This window comes from Eriocheir sinensis, chromosome 1 (genome assembly GCF_024679095.1).
Source record: "Eriocheir sinensis breed Jianghai 21 chromosome 1, ASM2467909v1, whole genome shotgun sequence".
Classification (NCBI taxonomy): domain Eukaryota; kingdom Metazoa; phylum Arthropoda; class Malacostraca; order Decapoda; family Varunidae; genus Eriocheir; species Eriocheir sinensis.
Genome location: NC_066509.1, coordinates 36178310 through 36203178, shown reverse-complemented (window position 1 = coordinate 36203178; position 24869 = coordinate 36178310). Strand labels below are relative to the sequence as shown.

Genomic DNA, 24869 nt, shown 5'->3' with positions numbered 1-24869 from the left:
TGGCGAGATGTCAAAACCGGTGTTCCACAGGGGTCGATGTTGGGACCTGTTCTGTTTTTAGTGTACGTAAATGACATTGACGAGGGGCTATCGTGTAAAATATCGAAATTTGCCGACGATACAAACATAGCCAGCAGAGTCACTACGACAACGGATAAAGAACACTTCCAAGCTGATCTCGATCGTTTGAGCAGTCCCAGTAGCTAAATTATATTGTTTGTTATAGAGTTGTTTATTTATATATTTATTATGTTGTTTTAATTTGTTTTATTTTGTTTTGTTTTTGTTTTGTCTTGTTTTGCTTTGTTTACTTTGTTCTTTTATTTTCTTTTCCTTTTCTTTTCTTTTCTCTTGATGTTTTCTTTTCTTTTCTCATGGTGTTGGTGTTGCTGGCTGTGGATGAGCCTCCTCCTCCCCAGAAGACTCACCCGTCACCCGCCCTGCGGCCCCAGGGGCCGAAACCTCGATGACTTTTTAGTTATTTTCTTGATATCGTAATTTCATTTTCTTTTCTCGATGATTTAATTTCCTTTCTCTATCCTCTATCTTGACTGTGTGGGTTAGCCTCCTTCTCCCCAGAGGAGATTCACCCGTCACCCACCCTGCGGCCCCAGGGGCCGAAAGGTGGATGACTTTTCTGTTTTCCTTTTCTTGATGTTTCTATCATCCTTTCTGGTGTTCCTGGGTCTGAACGAGCCGCTTTCCTCCCAGAAGAGACTCGCCCATAATTTTGTGATGTTGGTTTGGGCCGAAAGGTGGATGATTCTTTTCATTTCCATTTTCATTTTTCTAGTGTTACTTCTCTGCATTTTCCTTCCGGTGTTACTTCACATTTCTTCTTCTTGTGTTATTTATCTTCAAATTCCTTCTTCTTGTGTTACTCTTTTCAAATTCCTTCTTCTGTGTAACTCTTTTCAATACCTTCTTCTGTGTTACTCTTTTCAATACCTTCTTCTGTGTAACTCTTTTCAATACCTTCTTCTGTGTAACTCTTTTCAATACCTTCTTCTGTGTAACTCTTTTCAATACCTTCTTCTGTGTTACTCTTTTCAATACCTTCTTCTGTGTAACTCTTTTCAATACCTTCTTCTGTGTTACTCTTTTCAATACCTTCTTCTGTGTTACTCTTTTCAATACCTTCTTCTGTGTTACTCTTTTCAATACCTTCTTCTGTGTAACTCTTTTCAAATTCCTTCTTCTGTGTTACTCTTTTCAATACCTTCTTCTGTGTAACTCTTTTCAAATTCCTTCTTCTGTGTTACTCTTTTCAATACCTTCTTCTGTGTAACTCTTTTCAATACCTTCTTCTGTGTTACTCTTTTCAATACCTTCTTCTGTGTTACTCTTTTCAATACCTTCTTCTGTGTTACTCTTTCAATACCTTCTTCTGTGTTACTCTTTTCAATACCTTCTTCTGTGTTACTCTTTTCAATACCTTCTTCTGTGTAACTCTTTTCAATACCTTCTTCTGTGTTACTCTTTTCAATACCTTCTTCTGTGTTACTCTTTTCAATACCTTCTTCTGTGTAACTCTTTTCAATACCTTCTTCTTGTGTAACTCTTTTCAAATTCCTTTTTCTTGTGTTACTCTTTTCAACTTCCTTCTTCTTGTGTTACTTCATATGCCTTCTTCTAGTGTTACTTCTCTTCATTTTCCTTCTTCTGGTGTTCCCTTCTTCCCCTTCCTTCTCTCGGTGTTTCCATGTCGTCTTTTCCTGGTTTTGTATGTTGGAACGCGTTAGTCTCCTTCTCCCCAGAGAAGACCCGCCATACCAACATACAAGACGCTTTAAACAAAGCAAAACAAGACAATTTTTTTTGAATTTTTTTGGTTTTGTATTTTTTTTGGATTTTTCGTTTTTTTTCGTAGTTGGCATGACACTCGCCTTGTTTAGGGAATTGTACCTCCCCATGCGTCGAACCTTCCATTGGAACGTGTCATTAACGCGTCGTCTGGCTAATAAGAGGTCAGTAACTGCATGTCTTGCTGCCACTTCTAGCACCCCACTAGCCCCGGACCCTCGGGATCTCCGACACCTCCGTGGACGCTCCGGGGGAGCCGAGGCGCCCTGCCGGAGCCCTGAGCCCTGCGACGCTCGCCAGGAAGGCCTGTTCCGTTACTTTACTTCCCTGATTTGCTCACCACGGCCTTCGCCTTTGCTGTCCTTCATCTTCCACCTTTGATTAGATAGTTAGTGTAGCTTATCACAAACAGCCTCGTAAGGACCAGCAGGCCTGCTGTTGTTTGTTCTCTCTTTGTGTTTCTTTGTTCCTCCTCCTCCTCCTTTAAAAAGAAAAAAAAAACAGACCTCGTGGTTGCCTTATATGAGGACTGTAAGAGAATAAAGTTACCTCCTCCTCCACCTTCACCTCCTCCTCCTTCTCCTTCTCCACCTCCACTTCCACCTCCACCTTCACCTCCTCCTCCTTCTCCATCTCCACCTCCACTTCCACCTCCACCTCCACCTCCACCTCCTCCTCCCTCTCGTTTCTCCACAAACCTCATAGTTTCAAAAATATTAACAGAAACACATCAAAACACTATACATATTACTTAATCTTGAGAGAGAGAGAGAGAGAGATATTAATGTTGGAATCGATTAATGAGTTGGGTTTGTAAACGCATTAGAACGGGACTAATTGTCAATAATATCGCGATCTAAAGATTATGGGGATTAAGGGAGTGACGATTATGGGATTAAGGGAGTGACAGTGGCTGGGAGGGACGGAGGGTTGGGAGGTGAGAGAGAGGATTGAGGGAGACCGGGAATGGGACAGAGAGAGAGGGAGAGCAGTGGAGAACGAGGTGAAGGAAATAACACGGATACACAAGGATATGAGGGGACTAATAACCCTGTAGCCGCAGGGATCATGTTTCTTAATGGTTCTTCTAGGCGAGAAAAATGAGAAAAAAATCATCACTCACACAAATCATTTCATAATATATACCAAAGCGTTTTGTGGTCGGTTTATGCATCATCTATTTTTTGGGGGTCTATATCATGGCACAAATTTGGCCCGTCGCTGCTACACGGTAAAACCACAAATTTGGCCCGAGGGGCCATATTATAGGTTCCTTGCCAATTGCAAAATGAACGGAGAACAAAGCTCACAAAATAGAACTGTTTTTATCGGGTCAAGTGTAGCGAGGGTATCGGTAAAAAGACACTGATAAAATGTTGTCAAGAAATCCTTGCATCTGTCTCATGGGCTGGACCTTGGCTACCGCTACCTTCCCTCCCCCTCTCTCACCCGCCTCCTCTCTACCAGGGAATAATGGCCCGGGGCAACCCGAGGTCCACAGGTCACCAGCGACCTTGACCATAGACATGACAACGTCGCTGGGTAGCACACGGTTGAATTCATTTCCATACATAAATCATCGTTACTATCCTAAAATTCGATACATTCACAACATAATATAGACTTGTTTTACCATATACAAAAATTTTAAAACTATGTCAAATACTAAACAACCGACATATGAAATTGTATGCCTTGTTGTGGTTGAAGCGACAATGCTGCCGGGTAGGGAATTCCCGCACCTGCTCCACCCAAAGTATCTTGATATTTGCATCAGACTTAGTACCTCGAACCCAATCCCATTATCCCCATGTACTACCTGAACCCAGAACTCTGCTTCCTGTCACTGAACCACACCATGATCCATCTACCTTCAAACCCGTGGGCTTTAATTGTTGTCAAAGTTATTGGTGAGGTTCTTTGTCGAATGCTTTACTAAAATTAAGATATACAATATCATAACTGTCGTCCTTACGTATTTGCCACTTTTTGTAAAAATAAAAAATAAATAAAGTCAGACAAGATCTAGCCTTGATTAATGAACCCATGGTGGGGGCCATTGATCAGGCTGTTTCTCTAGGCCTAGGTGGTCACGGATATTTTCATCTATAATAGACTCGAATGCTTTTACTACCACCGACGTTAAACTAATTGCAGCCGACATTAGACCATTGATAGAAAGAACGGAATGGGAAAAAAATAAAAGGAGGCATAAAGAGGGAGTGAGGAAGTAAGAGGAAGGAAGGGAGACTAATTGTCTAAAGGAAGTGCAAGATAGAGACAGAGAAACATATCGATAACTAAATGGAAGGACAAAGCGATCATTAATTATAAGAAGAAATTATTAAAAAGAGGAAGAAAAAGAAGAAGAACAAGAACAACAACAACAACAACAACAACAACAACAACAACAACAACAACAACAACAACAAAAGAACATAAGAACGTAAGGAGTCTGCAAGAGGCCGGTTGGCCTATACAAGGCAGTTCCTGTAAGTCTAACCGCACCTAACCTCACTATCCATGAATTTATCCAAACTCTTCTTCAATGCATCTATGGTATTGGCACCCACAAGATGACTCCCAAGCCTGTTCCACTCATCCACCACTTTACTGGTAAACCAATTCTTGCCTATGTCTTTGTTGAATCTGAATTTAACTAGCTTAAAACCGTTGCTACGTGTTCTACCTTGCTCTTTTACAACCAAAACCCTATTTACATCCCCTTTATTAAAGTCCTTCATCCATTTATAAACCTCGATCAAGTCACCTCGTAACCTTCGCCTTCCTAGAGCGTATAAATTTAAATGCTTCAGTCTATTTTCATAAGGCAAGTTTCTCACCCCTTGAATAATTTTTGTCATCATCCTCTGTACAGATTCTAACTACTTGATATCCACTCTACAGTAAGGTGACCAGAACTGAACCGCATAATCGAAATGAGGTCTAATTAATGCTATGTAGAGTTTGAGGATGACTTCAGCGCTCCTATTGCTTACGCTCCTCGAGATGAAACCCAGTACCCTATTTGCACGATTCTTAGCTTGAATGCACTGAGCTCTAGGACGGAGGTCAGTGCTCACTAAGACTCCTAAATCCCTCTCACACCCAGACCTACTCAGCGGAGTGTCATTTAAGGAGTATATAATTGTGTGAGGGTTATTACTACATACACTCAGAATACTGCACTTCCAGACATTGGATTCCATCTGCCACTTCCCCGCCCAATCATATAGTCTGTCTAGCTCATCCTGAAGAACGCTAGCGTCCTGGAAGAAGAAGAAGAAGAAGAAGAAGAAGAAGAAGAAGAAGAAAAGACAAAGAAGAAAAGACAAAGAAGAAGAAGAAGAAGAAGAAGAAGTATGAGGAAAATAATAATAATGAGAACAACAACAAGGAGAGGAAGAAAAAAAAATACCTAATAACAACTAAAGCAAAAACATAAATAAAATAAAATAAAATAAAACAATAATCGAGAACTCCGTATTATATGTTAACTCCCTTCGTTTTCCATAATTAATGTGAGCTGAAGATTATTTTTTTCCAATACCGCTACTACGTGTAAATATATAAATCACTTCAAATTAACTTCTCATCTTTTGTCTCGCTCACCACGAAAATGCACACCAGCTGACACCCTCGAGGTCCTGTGTCCATTATAAATCTACGGACTCTTCACCGATACTTATATTTTCTTAGATTTAAAAAGTAAAATAAAAAAGTAAATAACGTTGAGAACCTTGCATGAATTCTGTACCGAGGCAACACCCTCTTACTTGTAGAGACGAGAAAAAGCAGGACAAAAAAACAACAACAACAGGTGATGTGATAATGGAGGGAGTGGATTACGTAAAAATGCGTAGGCTCTTGCTAGGCAGATTACTCGTTAAAAGCTGATCCTGTTTTCAAAGTGCGCGTCATGAAATATTTACACACACACACACACACACACACACACACACACACACACACACACACACACACACACACACACACACACACACACACACACACACACACACACACACACAAGTGGTTCTCTAGTTTCAAAGCCACGGGAAGAGTAAACAAGAGTAAGAAAGTCATAAAGATTAGTTAACAAGTGGTTCTCTATTTTTAAACCCCAGGGAAGAGTAAACAAGAATAAGACTGTTCTAATAATACGTTAAGAAGTGTGTATCTATATTATCAAACTCACGGGAAGATCAAACAAGTGCAAATCTGTTCTAATGAAAAAGGTAACAATTGATTCTCAAGTCTCAGATCGACGTGCCTAGTAAACCCTTGCTAGATTCTCATAAACCATCCACGAACACGCCAATTCCTGGATTTCGTTAGGGGGCATCAGGGGTTAGGTTAGGTTAGGTTAGGGAACACACACACACACACACACACACACACACACACACACACACACACACACACACACAGTAGCACCATTGCCACTAAAGGTTGTGGTATTTTCGTTTCGTCAGCGAATGCCACGCCCTGGATTGTTCTGCGGTGAGGTGATGCTTCTGAGAGGGGTGGTGGTGCGGGGGGGGGTCGGAATAGAGGTGGGCAGTGGGGTGATGGTGGGGGGTTGATGGGTGGTGGTGCTGGTGGTGGGGGTTGATGGGTGGTGGTGGGGGTGGTGGGGATGGTGGAGGAGAGAGTCGAAGGTCTTGTCATGGTTGGCTTCTCCGTCATTCACTGGTTGGGAAGTGTATTTCGTGTATAATAATTACTTGCCCGTGTATTTATTTAGGGTTGTATGACAGCTGGTTAGTGATTTATTTTATTATTTTTCTTTTACAGCAAAGGAGACAGCACAAGGGCACAGCAACAGGAAACAATAAAAAAGCCCGCTACTCGCTGCTCCTGTAAAGAATCGGAAGGGAAGGCCGAAAGAGCATGTTACCTTATGATTACAGAGAGCTAATGATTTTATAATGTCATCAGTCAGTCAGCGGAAGGCAATCGGACCGGGACAGCCTAATGAATGACGCTCCGCGGGGATCCGTGTTGGGTCCACTGCCATTCATTGTTTATAGGATTTTTATAAATTCAGGGAAGTTGTGATATGTAAATGTATTGAATATCTATAGATCTATCTACCTATCTCTATCTATATCTATCTATCTATTTATCTCTATCTATCTATCTTCTTATCTATCTATTTATCTATCTATCTATCTATCTATCTATCTATCTATCTACATATATACATCTCTCTCTCTCTCTCTCTCTCTCTCTCTCTCTCTCTCTCTCTCTCTCTCTCTCTCTCTCTCTCTCTCTCTCTCTCTCTCTCTCTCTCTCTCTCTCTCTCTCTCTCTCTCTCTCTCTACACATATATATATATATATATATATATATATATATATATATATATATATATATATATATATATATATATATATATATATATATATATATATATATATATATATATATATATATATATATATATATATATATATATATATATATATATATATATATATATATGTGTGTGTTTTGCATTATTCTCTTTATAAGTTGTTTTTTCTATTTCACGCTCTGTGGCGCGGTCTTTTGGTTGTATGTAATGGAGATCCATGTCTCAAGACGTCTTTCGGCCTATTCGGCCATCTTCAGGAGATGTTCTCTTTGCAGGTGTAGGAGAAGGAGTGAGTGTGCTGCTTCTCCTTCTTCGAGGGATTTTGGTAGGCGGGGCTATATATTGCCTCGCTGAGCCTGCGCGTTAGTATGCGCGGCTCTCAGCCAATCATAGCTTAGCTTGGCGCTCGCTGCCTCTTTGTCGGGAGTGACGTATCGGGTTGCTGCTGTATGTTTATTGCAGGTTTCTGTGTGTAAATTAGCACTGCCTCGGTCATTTTGAGTCTCTTGTTGTTGTTTTCTCTTGTCAATATTATGGTGTTGTCCTCCATGTGTTTCCTCCTCAGGGAAAACGCTCACCAAGCGCATAGAACTGGAAATGCTGCTCGAAGACATTCAAAAGCTCGAGAACGACAAGAGGGTAACAACATCACCTGACCTACAAGCCGAAATCATCCGAGAAGCAAAGATAACAAGAGGACACCAGCGCAGCTCCCTCCTCACACCTGAATTTCGAACTGCTGCCAAGAACTGAAGAGCAACGATCGCATTGTCATCCTCAGGGCCGATAAGTCATCTATCTTTGTCATTCTTGACAAAGATGTCTTCTTGAATAAGATGGCAACCATCCTGACCGACACCACAAAATTCAGCAGAATCACAAGAAACCCAACGAACGATATCAAGACGAAGTTGAACCGTATCATCCGCCAGACTAACAACAACAGCAGTACGAAGCTCCCCCTCATCGAAGGCGACCACAGACTGGGTTACGCTTATGGCAACGTCAAGACCCACAAGGAAGGCCACCCCTACGTCCCATTATCAGCCAGACACCATCAGTTGCCTTACAAACTCGCCAAGCACCTCAACGAACTCATCACACCATTCACACCAGCCTCCTTCAGTTTGAAGTCCACAACAGAGTTCCTCGATCTCCTGAAGACTACCCGTCCCTCCAACATCATGGCATCCATGGACGTTGAATCACTCTTCACCAACGTACCGGTCGACGAAACCATAGATCTCATCTGTCAACGCATCTACCACTTAGAAGACGAAGAGCCACTCAACATTCCCGAAGCCTCGCTACGCCTCCTTCTACAAGCATGTACTAAAGAAGTACCATTTTACGGACCCGACGGCAAGGTGTACGTGCAGTGAGACGGTGTGGCCATGGGATCACCCCTCGGCGTCCTCTTCGCCAACTTCTACATGGGGTCCATCGAAGAAAGGCTATTTGCACGCCACCCTCAACTCAAACCACAAATCTACGCGAGGTACGTCGATGACTTCTTCATCAGCGTTGACACCATGAGCCACATCAACGAGTTAATTACCGAATTCAAGAACGACTCCTGCTTAAACTTCACGCATGAAATAGAACAAAATAAAAAGCTCCCATTTCTGGACACCATGGTGCACCGTGAGGACACATCTTTTTCAACAGACCAACTATGTAAAATTCTTTGACTATTTGAATTCTAAAGTGGAGCACATCTTGACCGACTCTCCCTTCGCTGAAATCTCCATCCTAGGAGATTTCAATGTTCACCACCAGCTTTGGCTTTCATCCTCTTTCACTGACCATCCTGGGCCCGTATCCTCGACAACTATTAATACTAAACTTGGTATTAACTTTCGACTTTAGTATTAACTTCACTCTCAAAGTGTATCCTCAACAGCTATTAGCCTAGTTCCTACTATTAACTTTGGTATTAACTTGGGAGTGCTGGCGAGGACTTCTAAACACTTATAGCATCTTCCATTTGACACAAAACCCGGAACCAGGTTCGGGGATAAACCCAGACCCAGGTCCGGGTTTTCGCGCCGTAAATGGAACGCATTTAGGCGGATATGTAAACAAACATTCTTCCTATTCTTCTTTTGACCTGTCCTCCTCCTCTCGGGCGTCTCTCCTGTTTATTCACACACTTTTCCTTTCAATTGTGCTGTGTAGCTTAATTTTTCTTCACTGCAATATACTATCACACTTTACTTTTCAGTTTGTTGCTGGAATAACTTACTGACATTGCTTATCCGTGCGCTTATTCAAGCATTTGTGCCCTTTTTTCCCAGCACTGCATCTCCATCCAACACGTACCGTGCGATGGCCCCGTTGTCCTCCTCTAGCCTCTTAGCCCACTCCTCCCTGGTGCTGCTAATAACTCCCCTCTCTGCCTCTCATAGTTGCTGCATTCTACTATTAGGTGTTCCACTAATTCTTTCTCCCCTGTCCTACAGCTACAGTTCTGGTTCCCCCCTTCCCTATTCCTGCCATTTAGCTGCGGGGTTCTCGTTCTTGCTTTAAACATCAGCTTGCTCCCCCAGTCTCCTACATGCCAGTCTACTCCCTCTAGCTTCTGTGTCTTGCTGTACCATCTTAATGTCGACTCTTTTACTCTAAAATTCATAGGCCCAGCCTAGGCAGATGGCACACCACCTGTTCATCTTCCCCCCCCTTTTTTTTTTTACAACAAAGAAGGCAGCACAAGGGCACAAAAAAAGAAAACTAATAAAAAAACCCGCTGCTCGCTGCTCCCAAAAATAATTAAAAGAGGTGGCCGAAAGAAAGATCAATTTCGGGAGGAGAGGTGTCCTGATACCCTATCAGGCTGATGGATAAATGGGTTTTCTGGGAAAGCAAACACTTTTAACTTAGACATTAGATACTTGCCTGTGTCCCAGGGTAATAGGTTCTCACTTGACGCAGGCTTAAGAGCCAGAGACAAATAAGCGCTGATGAACAACCCACTTGTGAGACCAACACTAGCATCCTGTTCCACGGTGTGGGATCCTTACACACACACACAAACATTTATAAGTTAGCACTAATCAACACCAAGGTGGCTCGGTTCATTATAAACAATGAACTTGAACACCAGGCATCATAACACAGATCAAATAACAGATTAATATGTAACCTCTTCACATGTGCAGACAAGCACACACTTAAAACTCTGTACAAGATCACATACACTTACATTGACATTGACCCACACACATACTTACAGGACGCAAACAGTCAGCGTACTCGTAACACACTCAGCCAAAAATACCAAACGTATCACACAAACACGGACACATGTACGGACTCATACTTTCCACGCACCACACGTGACTGGAACAGCCTCCCCCTACAGACTTTAGACTGCGGTACAATAGACTCATTCAGAAAACAAATACACACTCACTTGTCACAACACACCAAGACTAACTAGTAGTACACCTATTCATTTCCCTTCCCTACACACTCGGCACCCCAGTTCCCCCAGCAGCCAACACAAATATCCGTGTTATGCACCTGTACTGGTGCCCTGTGCATTACTTGTCCATCGCACGCCACCACCCGCCGCAGCACGCCACCCCCATCCCCATATCCTCCTGTCCCTCGCACGCCACCCCCATCGCCACCTCTTCCTGTCACTCGCACGCCACCCCCGTCGCCATATCCTCCTATCCCTCGCACGCCACCCCCATCGCCACCTCTTCCTGTCCCTCGCACTATACCCCCATCGCCATATCCTCCTGTCCCTCGCACGCCACCCCCATCGCCACCTCTTCCTGTCCCTCGCACGCCACCCCATTACCACATCTTCCTGTCCCTCGCACGCCACCCCCATCGCCACCTCTTCCTGTCCATCGCACGCCACCCCCCTCGCCATATCCTCCTGTCCCTCGCACGCCACCCCCATCGCCACCTCTTCCAGTCCCTCGCACGCCACACCCATCGCCACCTCTTCCTGTCCCTCGCACGCCATCCCCATCGCCACCTCTTCCTGTCCCTCGCACGCCACCCCCATCGCCATATCCTCCTGTCCCTCGCACGCCACCCCCATCGCCACCTCTTCCTGTCCCTCGCACCCCACCCCCATCGCCATATCCTCCTGTCCCTCGCACGCCACCCCCATCGCCACCTCTTCCTGTCCCTCGCACGCCACCCCCATCGCCACCTCTTCCTGTCCCTCGCACGCCACACCCATCGCCACCTCTTCCTGTCCCTCGCACGCCAACCCCATCGCCACCTCTTCCTGTCCATCGCACGCCACCCCTATCGCCACCTCTTCCTGTCCCTCGCACGCCAACCCCATCGCCACCTCTTCCTGTCCATCGCACGCCACCCCTATCGCCATATCCTCCTGTCCCTCGCACGACACCCCCATCGCCACCTCATCCTGTCCCTCGCACGCCACCCCCATCGCCACCTCTTCCTGTCCCTCCCACGCCTCCCACACCACCGCCTTTTCCAGTACCTCACACGCCATCACCGCCACCGCCTCCTCCTGTCCCTCACACGCCTCCCACACCGCCGCCTTTTCCAGTACCTCACACGCCATCACCGTCACCGCCTACTCCTGTCCCTCGCACGACACCCCCGCCACTGCCTCCTCCTGTCCCTCACACGCTACCCCCACAACCGCCTACTCCTGTCCCTCACACGCCTCCCACACGGCCGCCTTCTCCATTACCTCACACGCCATCACCGCCACCACCTCCTGTCCCTCGCACGACACCCCCGCCACCGCCTCCTCCTGTCCCTCACACGCCACCCCCGCCACCACCTCCTCCTGTCCCTCACACGCCTCCCCCGCCACCGCCTCCTCCTGTCCCTCAAACGCCACCCCCGCCACCACCTCTTCCTCTCCCTCGCACGCCACCCCCGCCACCCCCTTCTCCTGTCCCTCACACGCCACCTTTTCCAGTACCTGACACGCCATCACCGCCACCTGTCCCTCGCACGACACCCCCGCCACCGCCTCCTCCTGTCCCTCACACACCACCCCCGCCACCGCCTCCTCCTGTCCCTCACACGCCTCCCCCGCCACCGCCTCCTCCTGTCCCTCACACGCCATACCCCGCCACCGCCTCATCCTGTCCCTCAAATGCCTCCCCGCCACCGCCTCCTCCTGTCCCTCGCACGCCACCCCCGCCACCGCCTCCTCCTGTCCCTCACACGCCACCCCCGCCACCGCCTCATCCTGTCCCTCACACGCCTCCCCCACTGCCGCCTTTTCCAGTACCTCGCACGCCATCCCCGCCACCGCCTCCTCCTGTCCCTCGCACGTCACCCCCACCACCGCCTCCTCCTGTCCCTCGCACGCCAACCCCAACACCGCCTCCTCTAGTCCCTCGCACGCCACCCCCGACATCGCCTCCTCCTGTACATCGCACGCCAACCCGGACACCGCCTCATCCTATCTATCGAACGTCATCCCCACCACCGCCTCCTACTGTCCCTCGCACGTCACCCCCGCCACCGCCACCTGCTGCCATTCGCACGCAACCCCCGCCACCGCCTCCTACTGTCCCTACAACGTCAACCCCTCCACAGCCTCCTACAGTCCCTCGCACGCCACCCCCAAGACCACTTCCTGCAGTCTCTCCCACGCCACCCACGCCGCCGCCTCCTATTGTCCCTCGAACGCAACCCCTGCCGCAGCTTCGTCCTGTCTATCGCTCGCCAGCCCCACCGCAGCCTCCTCCTGTCCCTCGCACGCCACCTCCATCGCCACCTCTTCCTGTCCCTCGCACGCCACCCCCATCGCCATATCCTCCTATCCCTCGCACGCCACCCCCATCGCCACCTCTTCCTGTCCCTCGCACGCCACCCCCATCGCCATATCCTTCTGTCCCTCGCACGCCACCCCCATCGCCACCTCTTCCTGTCCCTCGCACGCCAACCCCATTGCCACCTCTTCCTGTCCCTCGCACGTCGCCCCCATCGCCACCTCTTCCTGTCCCTCGCACGCCAACCCCATCGCCACCTCTTCCTGTCCATCGCACGCCACCCCTATCGCCATATCCTCCTGTCCCTCGCACGCCACCCATATCGCCACCTCTTCCTGTCCCTCCCACGCCTCCCACACCGCCGCCTTTTCCAGTACCTCACACGCCATCACCGCCACCGCCTCCTCCTGTCCCTCACACGCCTCCCACACCGCCGCCTTTTCCAGTACCTCACACGCCATCACCGTCACCGCCTACTCCTGTCTCTCGCACGACTTCCCCGCCACTGCCTCCTCCTGTCCCTCACACGCTACCCCCACAACCGCTTTCTCCTGTCCCTTACACGCCTCCCACACGGCCGCCTTCTCCATTACCTCACACGCCATCACCGCCACCACCTCCTGTCCCTCGCACGACACCCCCGCTACCGCCTCCTCCTGTCCCTCACACGCCACCCCCGCCACCACCTCCTCCTGTCCCTCACACGCCTCCCCCGCCACCGCCTCCTCCTGTCCCTCAAACGCCACCCCCGCCACCACCTCTTCCTCTCCCTCGCACGCCACCCCCTCTACCCCCTTCTCCTGTCCCTCACACGCCTTCCACACCGCCACCTTTTCCAGTACCTCACACGCCATCACCGCCACCGCCTCCTGTCCCTCGCACGACACCCCCGCCACCGCCTCCTCCTGTCCCTCACACACCACCCCCGCCACCGCCTCCTCCTGTCCCTCACACGCCTCCCCCGCCACCGCCTCCTCCTGTCCCTCACACGCCATACCCCGCCACCGCCTCATCCTGTCCCTCAAATGCCTCCCCGCCACCGCCTCCTCCTGTCCCTCGCACGCCACCCCCGCCACCGCCTCCTCCTGTCCCTCACACGCCACCCCCGCCACCGCCTCATCCTGTCCCTCACACGCCTCCCCCACTGCCGCCTTTTCCAGTACCTCGCACGCCATCCCCGCCACCGCCTCCTCCTGTCCCTCGCACGTCACCCCCACCACCGCCTCCTCCTGTCCCTCGCACGCCAACCCCAACACCGCCTCCTCTAGTCCCTCGCACGCCACCCCCGACATCGCCTCCTCCTGTACCTCGCACGCCAACCCGGACACCGCCTCCTCCTATCTATCGAACGTCATCCCCACCACCGCCTCCTACTGTCCCTCGCACGTCACCCCCGCCACCGCCACCTGCTGCCATTCGCACGCAACCCCCGCCACCGCCTCCTACTGTCCCTACAACGTCAACCCCTCCACAGCCTCCTACAGTCCCTCGCACGCCACCCCCGAGACCACTTCCTCCGGTCTCTCCCACGCCACCCACGCCACCGCCTCCTATTGTCCCTCGAACGCAACCCCTGCCGCAGCTTCGTCCTGTCTATCGCTCGCCAGCCCCGCCGCAGCCTCCTCCTGTCCCTCGCACGCCAACAGCGCCGCAACTTCGTCCTGTCCATCGCACGCCAGCCCTGCCACAGCTTCCTCCTGTCCCTTGCACGCCACCCCAGCCGTCACCTCCTCCTGTCCTTTGCACGCCACCCCAGCCACCGCCTCCTCCTGTCCATTACACGCCACGCCCGCCACCGCCTCCTCCTGTCCATCGCACGCCACCCCCGCCACCGCCTCCTCCTGTCCCTTGCACGCCACCCCCGCCACCGCCTCCTCCTGTCCATCGCACGCCACCCCCGCCACCGCCTCCTCCTGTCCCTTGCACGCCACCCCCGCCACCGCCTCCTCCTGTCCATCGCACGCCACCACTCGCCGCAGCCTCCTCTTGTCCCTCGCACGCCACCCCCATCGCCGACTCTTCCTGTCCCTCGCACGCCACCCCCATCGCCATATCCTCCTATCCCTCGCACGCCACCCCCATCGCCACCTCTTCCTGTCCCTCGCACGCCACCCCCATCGCCATATCCTTCTGTCCCTCGCACGCCACCCCCATCGCCACCTCTTCCTGTCCCTCGCACGCCAACCCCATTGCCACCTCTTCCTGTCCCTCGCACGCCACCCCCATCGCCATATCCTCCTCTCCCTCGCACGCCACCCCCATCGCCAACTCTTCCTGTTCCTCGCACGCCACCCCCATCGCCTGATCCGCCTGTCCCTCGCACGCCACCCCCATCGCCACCTCTTCCTGTCCTCTCCACGCCACCCCCATCGCCATCCTCCTGTCCCTAGCTCGCCACCCCATCGCCACCTCTTCATGTCCCTCGCACGCCACCCCCATCGCCATATCCTCCTGTCCTCGCACGCCACCCCATCGCAACCTCTTCCTGTCCCTCGCACGCCACCCCATTACCAGATCCTCCTGTCCCTGGCACGCCACCCCCATCGCCACCTCTTCCTGTTCCTCGCACGCCACCCCCATCGCCATATCCTCCTGTCCCTAGCACGCCACCCCCATCGCCACCTCTTCCTGTCCCTCGCACGCCACCCCCATCGCCATATCCTACTATCCCTCGCACGCCACCCCCATCGCCACCTCTTCCTGTCCCTCGCACGCCACCCCCATCGCCATATCCTCCTGTCCCTTGCACGCCACCCCCATCGCCATATCCTCCTGTACCTTGCACGCCACCTCAATCGCCACCTCTTCCTGTCCCTCGCACGCCACCTCAATCGCCACCTCTTCCTGTCCCTCGCACGCCACCCCCATCGCCATATCCTCCTGTCCTTCGCACGCCATTACCATCGCCGCTTCTTCTTGTATCTCGCACGCCACCCCCATCGCCACCTCTTCCTGTCCCTCCCACGCGTCCCACACCGCCGCCTTTTCCAGTACCTCACACGCCATCACCGCCACCGCCTCCTCCTGTCCCTCACACGCCTCCAACACCGCCACCTTTTCCAGTACCTCACACGCCATCACCGCCACCGCCTACTCCTGTCCCTCGCCCGACACCCCCGCCACTGCCTCCTCCTGTCCCTCCCACGCTACCACCACAATAGCCTTCTCCTGTCCCTCACACGCTTCCCACACGGCCGCCTTTTGCATTACCTCACACGCCATCACCGCCACCGCCTCCTGTCCCTCGCACGACACCCCCGCCACACCCTCCTCCTGTCCCTTACACGCCACCCCCGCCACCGCCTTCTCCTGTCCCTCACACGCCTTCCACACCGCCACCTTTTCCAGTACCTCACACGCCATCACCGCCACCGCCTCCTGTCCCTCGCACGACATCCCCGCCACCGCCTCCTCCTGTCCCTCACACGCCACTCCCGCCACCGCCTCCTCCTGTCCCTCAAACGCCACCCCCGCCACCGCCTCCTCCTGTCCCTCACACGTCTCCCCACCACCGCCTCCTCCTGTCCCTCGCACGCCACCCCCGCCACCGCCTCTTCCTGTCCCTCACACGCCGCCCCAGCCACCGCCTCCTCCTGTCCCTCACACGCCTCCCCCACTGCCGCCTTTTCCAGTACCTCGCACGCCATCCCCGCCACCGCCTCCTCCTGTCCTTCACACGCCATCACCGCCACCGATTCCTCCTGTACCTCGCATTCAACCCCCACCACCGCCTCCTCCTGTCCCTCGCACGCCACCCCCGACACCGCCTCCTCCTGTCCCTCGCACGCCACCCCCGCCACCGCCTCCTCTGTCCCTCGCACGCTAACCCCGACACCGCCTCCTCCTGTCACTCGCACGCCACCCCCGCCACCGCCTCTTGTCCCTCGCACGTCACCCCTACCACCGCCTCCTCCTGTCCCTCGCACGCCACCCCCAACACTGCCTCCTCTTGTCCCTCGCACGCCACCCCCGACATCGCCTCCTCCTGTACCTCGCACGGCAACCCGGACACCGCCTCCTCCTATCTGTCGAACGTCATCCCCACCACCGCCTCCTACTGTCCCTCGCACGTCACCCCCGCCACCGCCACCTGCTGCCATTCGCACGCAACCCCCGCCACCGTCTCCTACTGTCCCTACAACGTCAACCCCTCCACAGCCTCTTACTGTCCCTCGCACGCCACCCCCAAGACCACTTCCTCCGGTCCCTCCCACACCACCCACGCCACCGCCTCCTACTGTCCCTCGAACGCAACCCCAGCCACCTCCTCCTCTTGTCCCTTGCACGCCAACTCGGCCACCGCCTCTTCCTGTCCCTCGCACTCCATCCCCGCCACTGCCTCCTCTTGTCGCTCGCACGCCAGCCCCGCCACCGCCTCTTCCTGTCCTTCCCACGCCACCCCGGCCACCGCCTCCTACTGTCCCACGCACGGCACCCCCGCCAAAGCCTCCTACTGTTACTCGCACCCCAACCCCGCCACCGCCTCCTCCTGTCCCTCGCACGCCACCCCCGCCACCGCCTCCTCCTGTCCCTCGCACGCCAACCCGGACACCGCCTCCTCCTGACCCTTGCACGCCACTACCGCCACCGCCTCCTCCTGTCCCTCTCACGCCACCCCCGCCACCGCCTCCTCCTGTCCCTCGCACGCCACCCCCGACACCGCCTCCTCCTGTCCCTCGCACTACACCCCCGCCACCTCCTCCTCCTGTCCCTCACACGCCACCCCCACCACCGCCTCCTCCTGTCACTCGCACGCCACCCCCGCCACCGCCTCTTGTCTTTCGCACGTCACCCCTACCACGGCCTCCTCCTGTCCCTCGCACGCCACCCCAAACACCGCCTCCTCTTGTCCCTCGCACGCCACCCCCACCACCGCCTCCTCCTGTCTCTCGCACGCCACCCCAAACACCGCCTCCTCTTGTCCCTCGCACGCCACCCCCGCCACCGCCTCCTCCTGTCCCTCGTACGCCATCCCGGGCACCGCCTCTTCCTATCTATCGAACGCAAACCCCGCCACCGCCTCCTACTGTCCCTCGCACGCCACCCCCGACACCGCCTCCTCCTGTCCCTCGCACGCCACCCCCGACACCCTTTCCTCTTGTCCCTCCCACGCCACCCACGCCACTTCCTCCTACTGTCCCTCGAACGTCACCCCCGCTAAAGCCTCCTCCTGTCATTTGCACGATACCCCCGCCACCGCCTCCTACTGTCCCTCGCACGCCACCCCCGCCACCGCCTCCTACTGTCCCTCGCACGCCACCCCCGCCACCGCCTCCTACTGTCCCTCGCACGCCACCCCCGCCACCGCCTCCTACTGTCCCTCGGACGTCACCAATGCCACTGCCGCCTTCTGTCCCTCGCAGGAAACCCCCGCCACCGCCTCTTCCTGTCCCTCCCACGCCAACCTCGCCACCGCCTCTTACTGTCCCTCGCACGGCACCCCGGCCACCGCTTCCTCCTGTCCCTCGCACGCCACCCCCGCCACCGACTCTTCCTGTCCCTCGCACGCCACCCCCGCCACCGACTCTTCCTGTGCCTTGCACGCCACCCTCGCCACCGCCTCTTCCTGTCCCTCGCACCAAACCCCCGCAGCCGCCTCTTCCTGTCCCTCGCACGCCACCCCCGCCACCACCTCCTCCTGTCCCTCGCACCCTACCCCTGCCAGAGCCTCCTCCTTTCACTCGAAAGCTACCCCAGCCACAGCCTCCTCCTGTCCATCGAACGTCACCCCAGCCACAGCCTCCTCCTGTCATACGCACGCCATCCCCGCCACTGCCTCCTCCTGTCATTCGCAAGCCAACCCCGCCACCGCCTCCTCCTGTCCCTCGCACGCCACCTCCGCCACCGTGTCTTCCTGTTCCTTGAACGTCACACCCGCCACCGCCTCATTTTGTCTCTCGAACGCCATCCCCGCCACCGCCTCCTACTGTCCCTCGCACGCCATCCCCGCCACCGTTTCCTCTTGTCCCTCCCAAGACACCCCCGCCACTGCCTCCTACTGTCCTTCGAACGTCACACCGGCCACCGCCTCCTGATGTCATTCGCACGCCATCCTCCGCCACCCCCGCCACCCCCTCCTACTGTCCCTCGAACGTCACCCTCTCCACTGCCTCCTACTGTCACTCGCACGCCCCCCCCGAGACCACTTCCTCCTGTCCCTCCGACGCCACCTACGCCAACGCCTCCTACTATCCCTCGCACGCCAACCCGACCACTGCCTCCTCCTTTTCTTCCCACTCCAACCCCGCCACCGTTTCCTCTTGTCCCTCCCACGCCACCCACGCCACTGCCTCCTACTGTCCCTCGAACGTCACCACCGCCACATCCTCCTATTGTCCCTCGCACGCCACTCCCGCCGCCACCTCCTCCTTTTCCTTGCCCTCCACCACCGCCGCCGCATCCTCCTTTCCCTCGCACGCCACCCCCGCCACCGCCTCCTCCTTTCCCTCGCACGCCACCCCCGCCACCGCCTTTTTCAATTCATTGCCCGCCATCCCCGCCAACGCTTCTTCCTGTCCCTCGCACGCCACCCCCACCACCGCCTCCTCCAGTCCATTGCCCGCCACACCCGCCACCGCCTCCAACTTTCCCTCGCACGCCATCCCCGCCACCTCCACCTCCAGTCCATTGCCCGCCACCCCCGCCAACGCTTCTTCCTGTCTCACGCAAGCCACCCCCACCACCGCCTCCTCCTGTCTTTGTCACGACACCCCCACCACCTCCTCTTCCTGTCCTTCGCACGACACCCCCGCCTCCGCCTCCTCCTGTCCTTCGCACGCTATCCTCGAAAACGCCTCCTCCATTCCCACGCACGCTACCCCAACCACCCTCCGTCGTCGTTGATGTTGTTCCCTCCGTCGTCGTTGCTGTTGTTCCCTCCGTCGTCGTGGCTGTTGTTCCCTCCGTCGTCGTGGCTGTTGTTCCGTCCCTCTTCGTGGCTGTTGTTCCCTCCGTCGTCGTGGCTGTTGTTCCCTCCGTCGTCGTGGCTGTTGTTCCCTCCGTCGTCGTGGCTGTTGTTCCCTCCGTCGTCGTGGCTGTTGTTCCCTCCGTCGTCGTGGCTGTTGTTCCCTCCGTCGTCGTGGCTGTTGTTCCCTCCGTCGTCGTGGCTTCTGCTCCCTCCGTCGTCGTGGCTGTTGTTCCCTCCGTCGTCGTGGCTGTTGTTCCCTCCGTCGTCGTGGCTTCTGCTCCCTCCGTCGTCGTGGCTTCTGCTCCCTCCGTCGTCGTGGCTGTTGTTCCCTCCGTCGTCGTGGCTTCTGCTCCCTCCGTCGTCGTGGCTTCTGCTCCCTCCGTCGTCGTGGCTGTTGTTCCCTCCGTCGTCGTGGCTGTTGCTCCCTACGTCGTCGTGGCTGCTGCTCCCTCCGTCGTCGTGGCTGTTGTTCCCTCCGTCGTCGTGGCTGTTGTTCCCTTCGACGTCATGCTGTTGTTCCCTCCGTCGTCGTGGCTGTTGTTCCCTCCCTCGTCATGGCTTCTGCTCCCTCTGTCGTCGTGGCTGTTGTTCCCTCCCTCGTCATGGCTTCTGCTCCCTCCGTCGTCGTGGCTTCTGCTCCCTCCGTCGTCGTGGCTGTTGTTCCCTCCGTCGTCGTGGCTGTTGTTCCCTCCGTCGTCTTGGCTGTTGTTCCCTCCCTCGTCGTGGCTGCTGCTCCCTCCCTCGTCGTGGCTGCTGCTCCCTCTGTCGTCGTGGCTGCTGCTCCCTCCCTCGTCGTGGCTTCTGCTGCCTCTGTCGTCGTGGCTGCTGCTCCCTCCCTAGTCGTGGCAGCTGCTCCCAAAGAGTTAAAGCACGACATTACGTGGAAATGAAACATATCGAGCGGCATTACATGAAAAAGAAACATATCACACGAAATTACATGAAAAAGAAACATATCACACGACATTACATGAAAAAGAAACATATCACACGACATTACATGAAAAGAAAACATATCACACGACATTATATGAAAAGAAAACATATCACACTACATTATATGAAAAGAAAACATATCACACGACATTATATGAAAAGAAAACATATCACACGACATTATATGAAAAGAAAACATATCACACGACATTATATGAAAAGAAAACATATCACACGACATTACATGAAAAGAAAACATATCACACGACATTATATGGAAATGAAACATATCACACGACATTACATGAAAAGAAAATATATCACACGACATTATATGAAAAGAAAACATATCACACGACATTATATGAAAAGAAAATATATCACACGACATTATATGAAAAGAAAACATATCACGCGACATTATATGAAAAGAAAACATATCACACGACATTATATGAAAAAAAAAACAGATCACACGACATTACATGAAAAGAAAACATATCACACGACATTACATGAAAAGAAAACATATCACATGACATTACATGAAGAGAAAACGTATCACACGACATTATATGAAAAAAAAAACATATCACACGACATTACATGAAAAGAAAACATATCACACGACATTATATGAAAATGAAACATATCACACGACATTATATGAAAAAAAAACATATCACACGACATTACATGAAAATAAAACATATCACACGACATTACATGAAAAGAAAACATATCACACGACATTATATGGAAATGAAACATATCACACGACATTATATGGAAAAAAAAACATATCACACGACATTACATGGAAAGAAAACATCACACGACATTACATGGAAAGAAAACATATCACACGACATTACATGGAAAGAAAACATATCACACGACATTACATGGAAAGAAAACATATCACACGACATTACATGGAAAGAAAACATCACACAACATTACATGGAAAGAAAACATATCACACGACATTACATGAAAAGAAAACATATCACACGACATTATATGGAAAGAAAACATATCACACGACATTATATGGAAAGAAAACATATCACACGACATTACATGGAAAGAAAACATATCACACGACATTATATGAAAAGAAAACATCACACAACATTACATGGAAAGAAAACATATCACACGACATTACATGAAAAGAAAACATCACACGACATAATATGAAAAGAAAACATCACACGACATTATATGAAAAGAAAACATATCACACGACATTAAATGGAAATGAAACATATCACACGACATTACATGGAAACAAAACATCACATGACATTATGTGAAAAGAAAACATATCACACTACATTATATGAAAAGAAAACATATCACACGACATTATATGAAAAGAAAACATATCACACGACATTACATGGAAAGACAACATATCACTCGACATTATATGCAAAGAAAACATATCACTTGACATTACATGAAAAGAAAACATATCACACAACATTACATGAAAAGCAAACATATCACACGACATTACATGAAAAGAAAACATATCACACGACATTACATGAAAAGAAAACATATCACACGACATTATATGAAAAGAAAACATATCACACGGCATTATATGAAAAGAAAGCATATCACACGACATTACATGAAAAGAAAACATATCACACTACATTATACGAAAAGAAAACATATCACACGACATTACATGAAAAGAAAACATATCACACGACATTATATGAAAAGAAAACATGTCACACGACATTATATGGAAATGAAACATATCACACGACGTTATATGGAAAGAAAACATATCACACGACATTACATGAAAATAAAACATATCACACGAAATTATATGGAAAGAAAACATATCACACGACATTATATGAAAAGAAAACATATCACACGACATTATATGGAAAGAAAACATATCACACGACCTTATATGAAAAGAAAACATATCACACGACATTATATGGAAAGAAAACATATCACACGACATTATATGGAAAGAAAACATATCACACGACATTATATGGAAAGAAAACATATCACACGACCTTATATTAAAAGAAAACATATCACACGACATTATATGGTAAGAAAACATATCACATGACATTATAAGGAAAGAAAACAAATAACACGACCTTATATGAAAAGAAAACATATCACACGACATTATATGGAAAGAAAAAATATCACACGACATTATATGAAAAGAAAACATATCACACGACATTATATGGAAATGAAACATATCACACGACATTATATGGAAAGAAAACATATCACACGACATTACATGAAAAGAAAACATATCACACGAAATTATATGGAAAGAAAACATATCACACGACATTATATGGAAAGAAAACATATAACACGACATTATATGAAAATAAAAAATATAACACGACATTATATGTAAAGAAAACATATCACACGACATTATATGGAAAGAAAACATATCACACGACATTATATGGAAAGAAAACATATCACACCACATTATATGGAAAGAAAACATATCACACGACCTTATATTAAAAGAAAACATATCACACGACATTATATGGAAAAAAACATATCACACGACATTATATGGAAAGAAAACATATCACACGACCTTATATGAAAAGAAAACCTATCACACGACATTATATGGAAAGAAAACATATCACACAACATTATATGAAAAGAAAACATATCACACGACATTATATGAAAAGAAAACATATCACACGACATTATATGGAAAGAAAACATATCACACGACATTATATGGAAAGAAAACATATCACACGACCTTATATGAAAAGAAAACATATCACACGACATTATAATGGAAAGAAAACATATCACACAACATTATATGAAAAGAAAACATATCACACGACATTATATGAAAAGAAAACATATCATACGACATTATATGGAAAGAAAACATATCACACGACATTACATGAAAAGAAAACATATCACACGACATTATATGGAAAGAAAACATATCACACGACCTTATATGAAAAGAAAACATATCACACGACATTATATGAAAAGAAAACATATAACACGACCTTATATGAAAAGAAAACATATCACACGACATTACATGAAAATAAAACATATCACACGACATTATATGAAAAGAAAACATATCACACGACATTATATGGAAATGAAACATATCACACGACATTATAAATTATGGAAAGAAAACATGTCACACGACATTACATGAAAAGAAAACATATCACACGACATTATATGAAAAGAAAACATATCACACGACATTATATGGAAAGAAAACATATCACACGACATTACATGAAAAGAAAACATATCACACGACATTACATGAAAAGAAAACATATCACACGACATTATATGAAAAGAAAACATATCACTCGACATTACATGGAAAGAAAACATATCACACGACCTTATATGAAAAGAAAACATATCACTCGACATATCCCTCCCTCCTCGTGGCTGCTGCTCCCTCCCTCGTCGTGGCTGCTGCTCCCTCCCTCGTCGTGGCTGCTGCTCCCTCTGTCGTCGTGGCTGCTGCTCCCTCCGTCGTCGTGGCTGCTGCTCCCTCCGTCGTCGTGGCTGCTGCTCCCTCCGTCGTCGTGGCTGCTGTTCCCTCCCTAGTCGTGGCTGCTGCTCCCTCCCTCGTCGTGGCTGCTGCTCCCTCCCTCGTTGTGGCTGTTGTTCCCTCCGTCGTCGTGGCTGCTGCTCCCTCCCTCGTCGTTTCTGCTGCTCCCTCCCTCGTCGTGGCTGCTGCTCCCTCCCTCGTTGTGGCTGTTGTTCCCTCCCTCGTCGTGGCTGCTGCTCCCTCCCTCGTCGTGGCTGCTGCTCCCTTCGTCGTCGTGGCTGCTGCTCCCTCCCTCGTCGTGGCTGCTGCTCCCTCCCTCGTCGTGGCTGCTGCTCCCTCCCTCGTCGTGGCTGCTGCTCCCTCCCCTCATCGTAGCTGCTGCTCCCTCCCTCATCGTAGTTGCTGCTCCTTCCCTCATCATTGCTACTCCCTCACTCGTCGTGGCTGCTACTCCCTCCCTCGTTGTGGCTGCTGCTCCCTCCCTCGTCGTGGCTGCTGCTCCCTCCCTCGTCGTGGCTGCTGCTCCCTCCCTCGTCG

The 24869-nt window shown here is 51.0% G+C and overlaps 1 protein-coding gene and 1 long non-coding RNA gene across 48 annotated transcripts in view; one reads left to right on the top strand and one right to left on the bottom strand.

Annotated features, from left to right (window-relative positions):
• Positions 1 to 540: 540 nt before the first annotated feature.
• On the bottom strand, positions 541 to 1982 carry LOC126996086 (uncharacterized). Of its 47 annotated transcripts, none has more exons than XR_007750980.1 (3): positions 1544 to 1880; positions 1382 to 1489; positions 541 to 1219 (listed from the first exon to the last, which is right to left on the bottom strand). It is a non-coding gene; the product is annotated as an uncharacterized LOC126996086 (long non-coding RNA). The 47 variants fall into 47 exon arrangements; XR_007750989.1 differs by having other exon boundaries at positions 1382 to 1435; XR_007750984.1 differs by lacking the exon at positions 1382 to 1489 and adding an exon at positions 1275 to 1355.
• The window catches only part of LOC126998923 (basic proline-rich protein-like), a 39440-nt gene continuing 16550 nt past the window's right edge, over positions 1980 to 24869 (top strand). The window contains exons 1-6 of the mRNA XM_050861226.1: positions 1980 to 1999; positions 2240 to 2487; positions 8119 to 8127; positions 11865 to 12427; positions 13493 to 14119; positions 14645 to 14961. Coding sequence (XP_050717183.1) covers positions 1980 to 1999; positions 2240 to 2487; positions 8119 to 8127; positions 11865 to 12427; positions 13493 to 14119; positions 14645 to 14961 — 1784 coding nt within the window. The remainder of the gene's footprint in view (positions 2000 to 2239; positions 2488 to 8118; positions 8128 to 11864; positions 12428 to 13492; positions 14120 to 14644; positions 14962 to 24869) is intronic.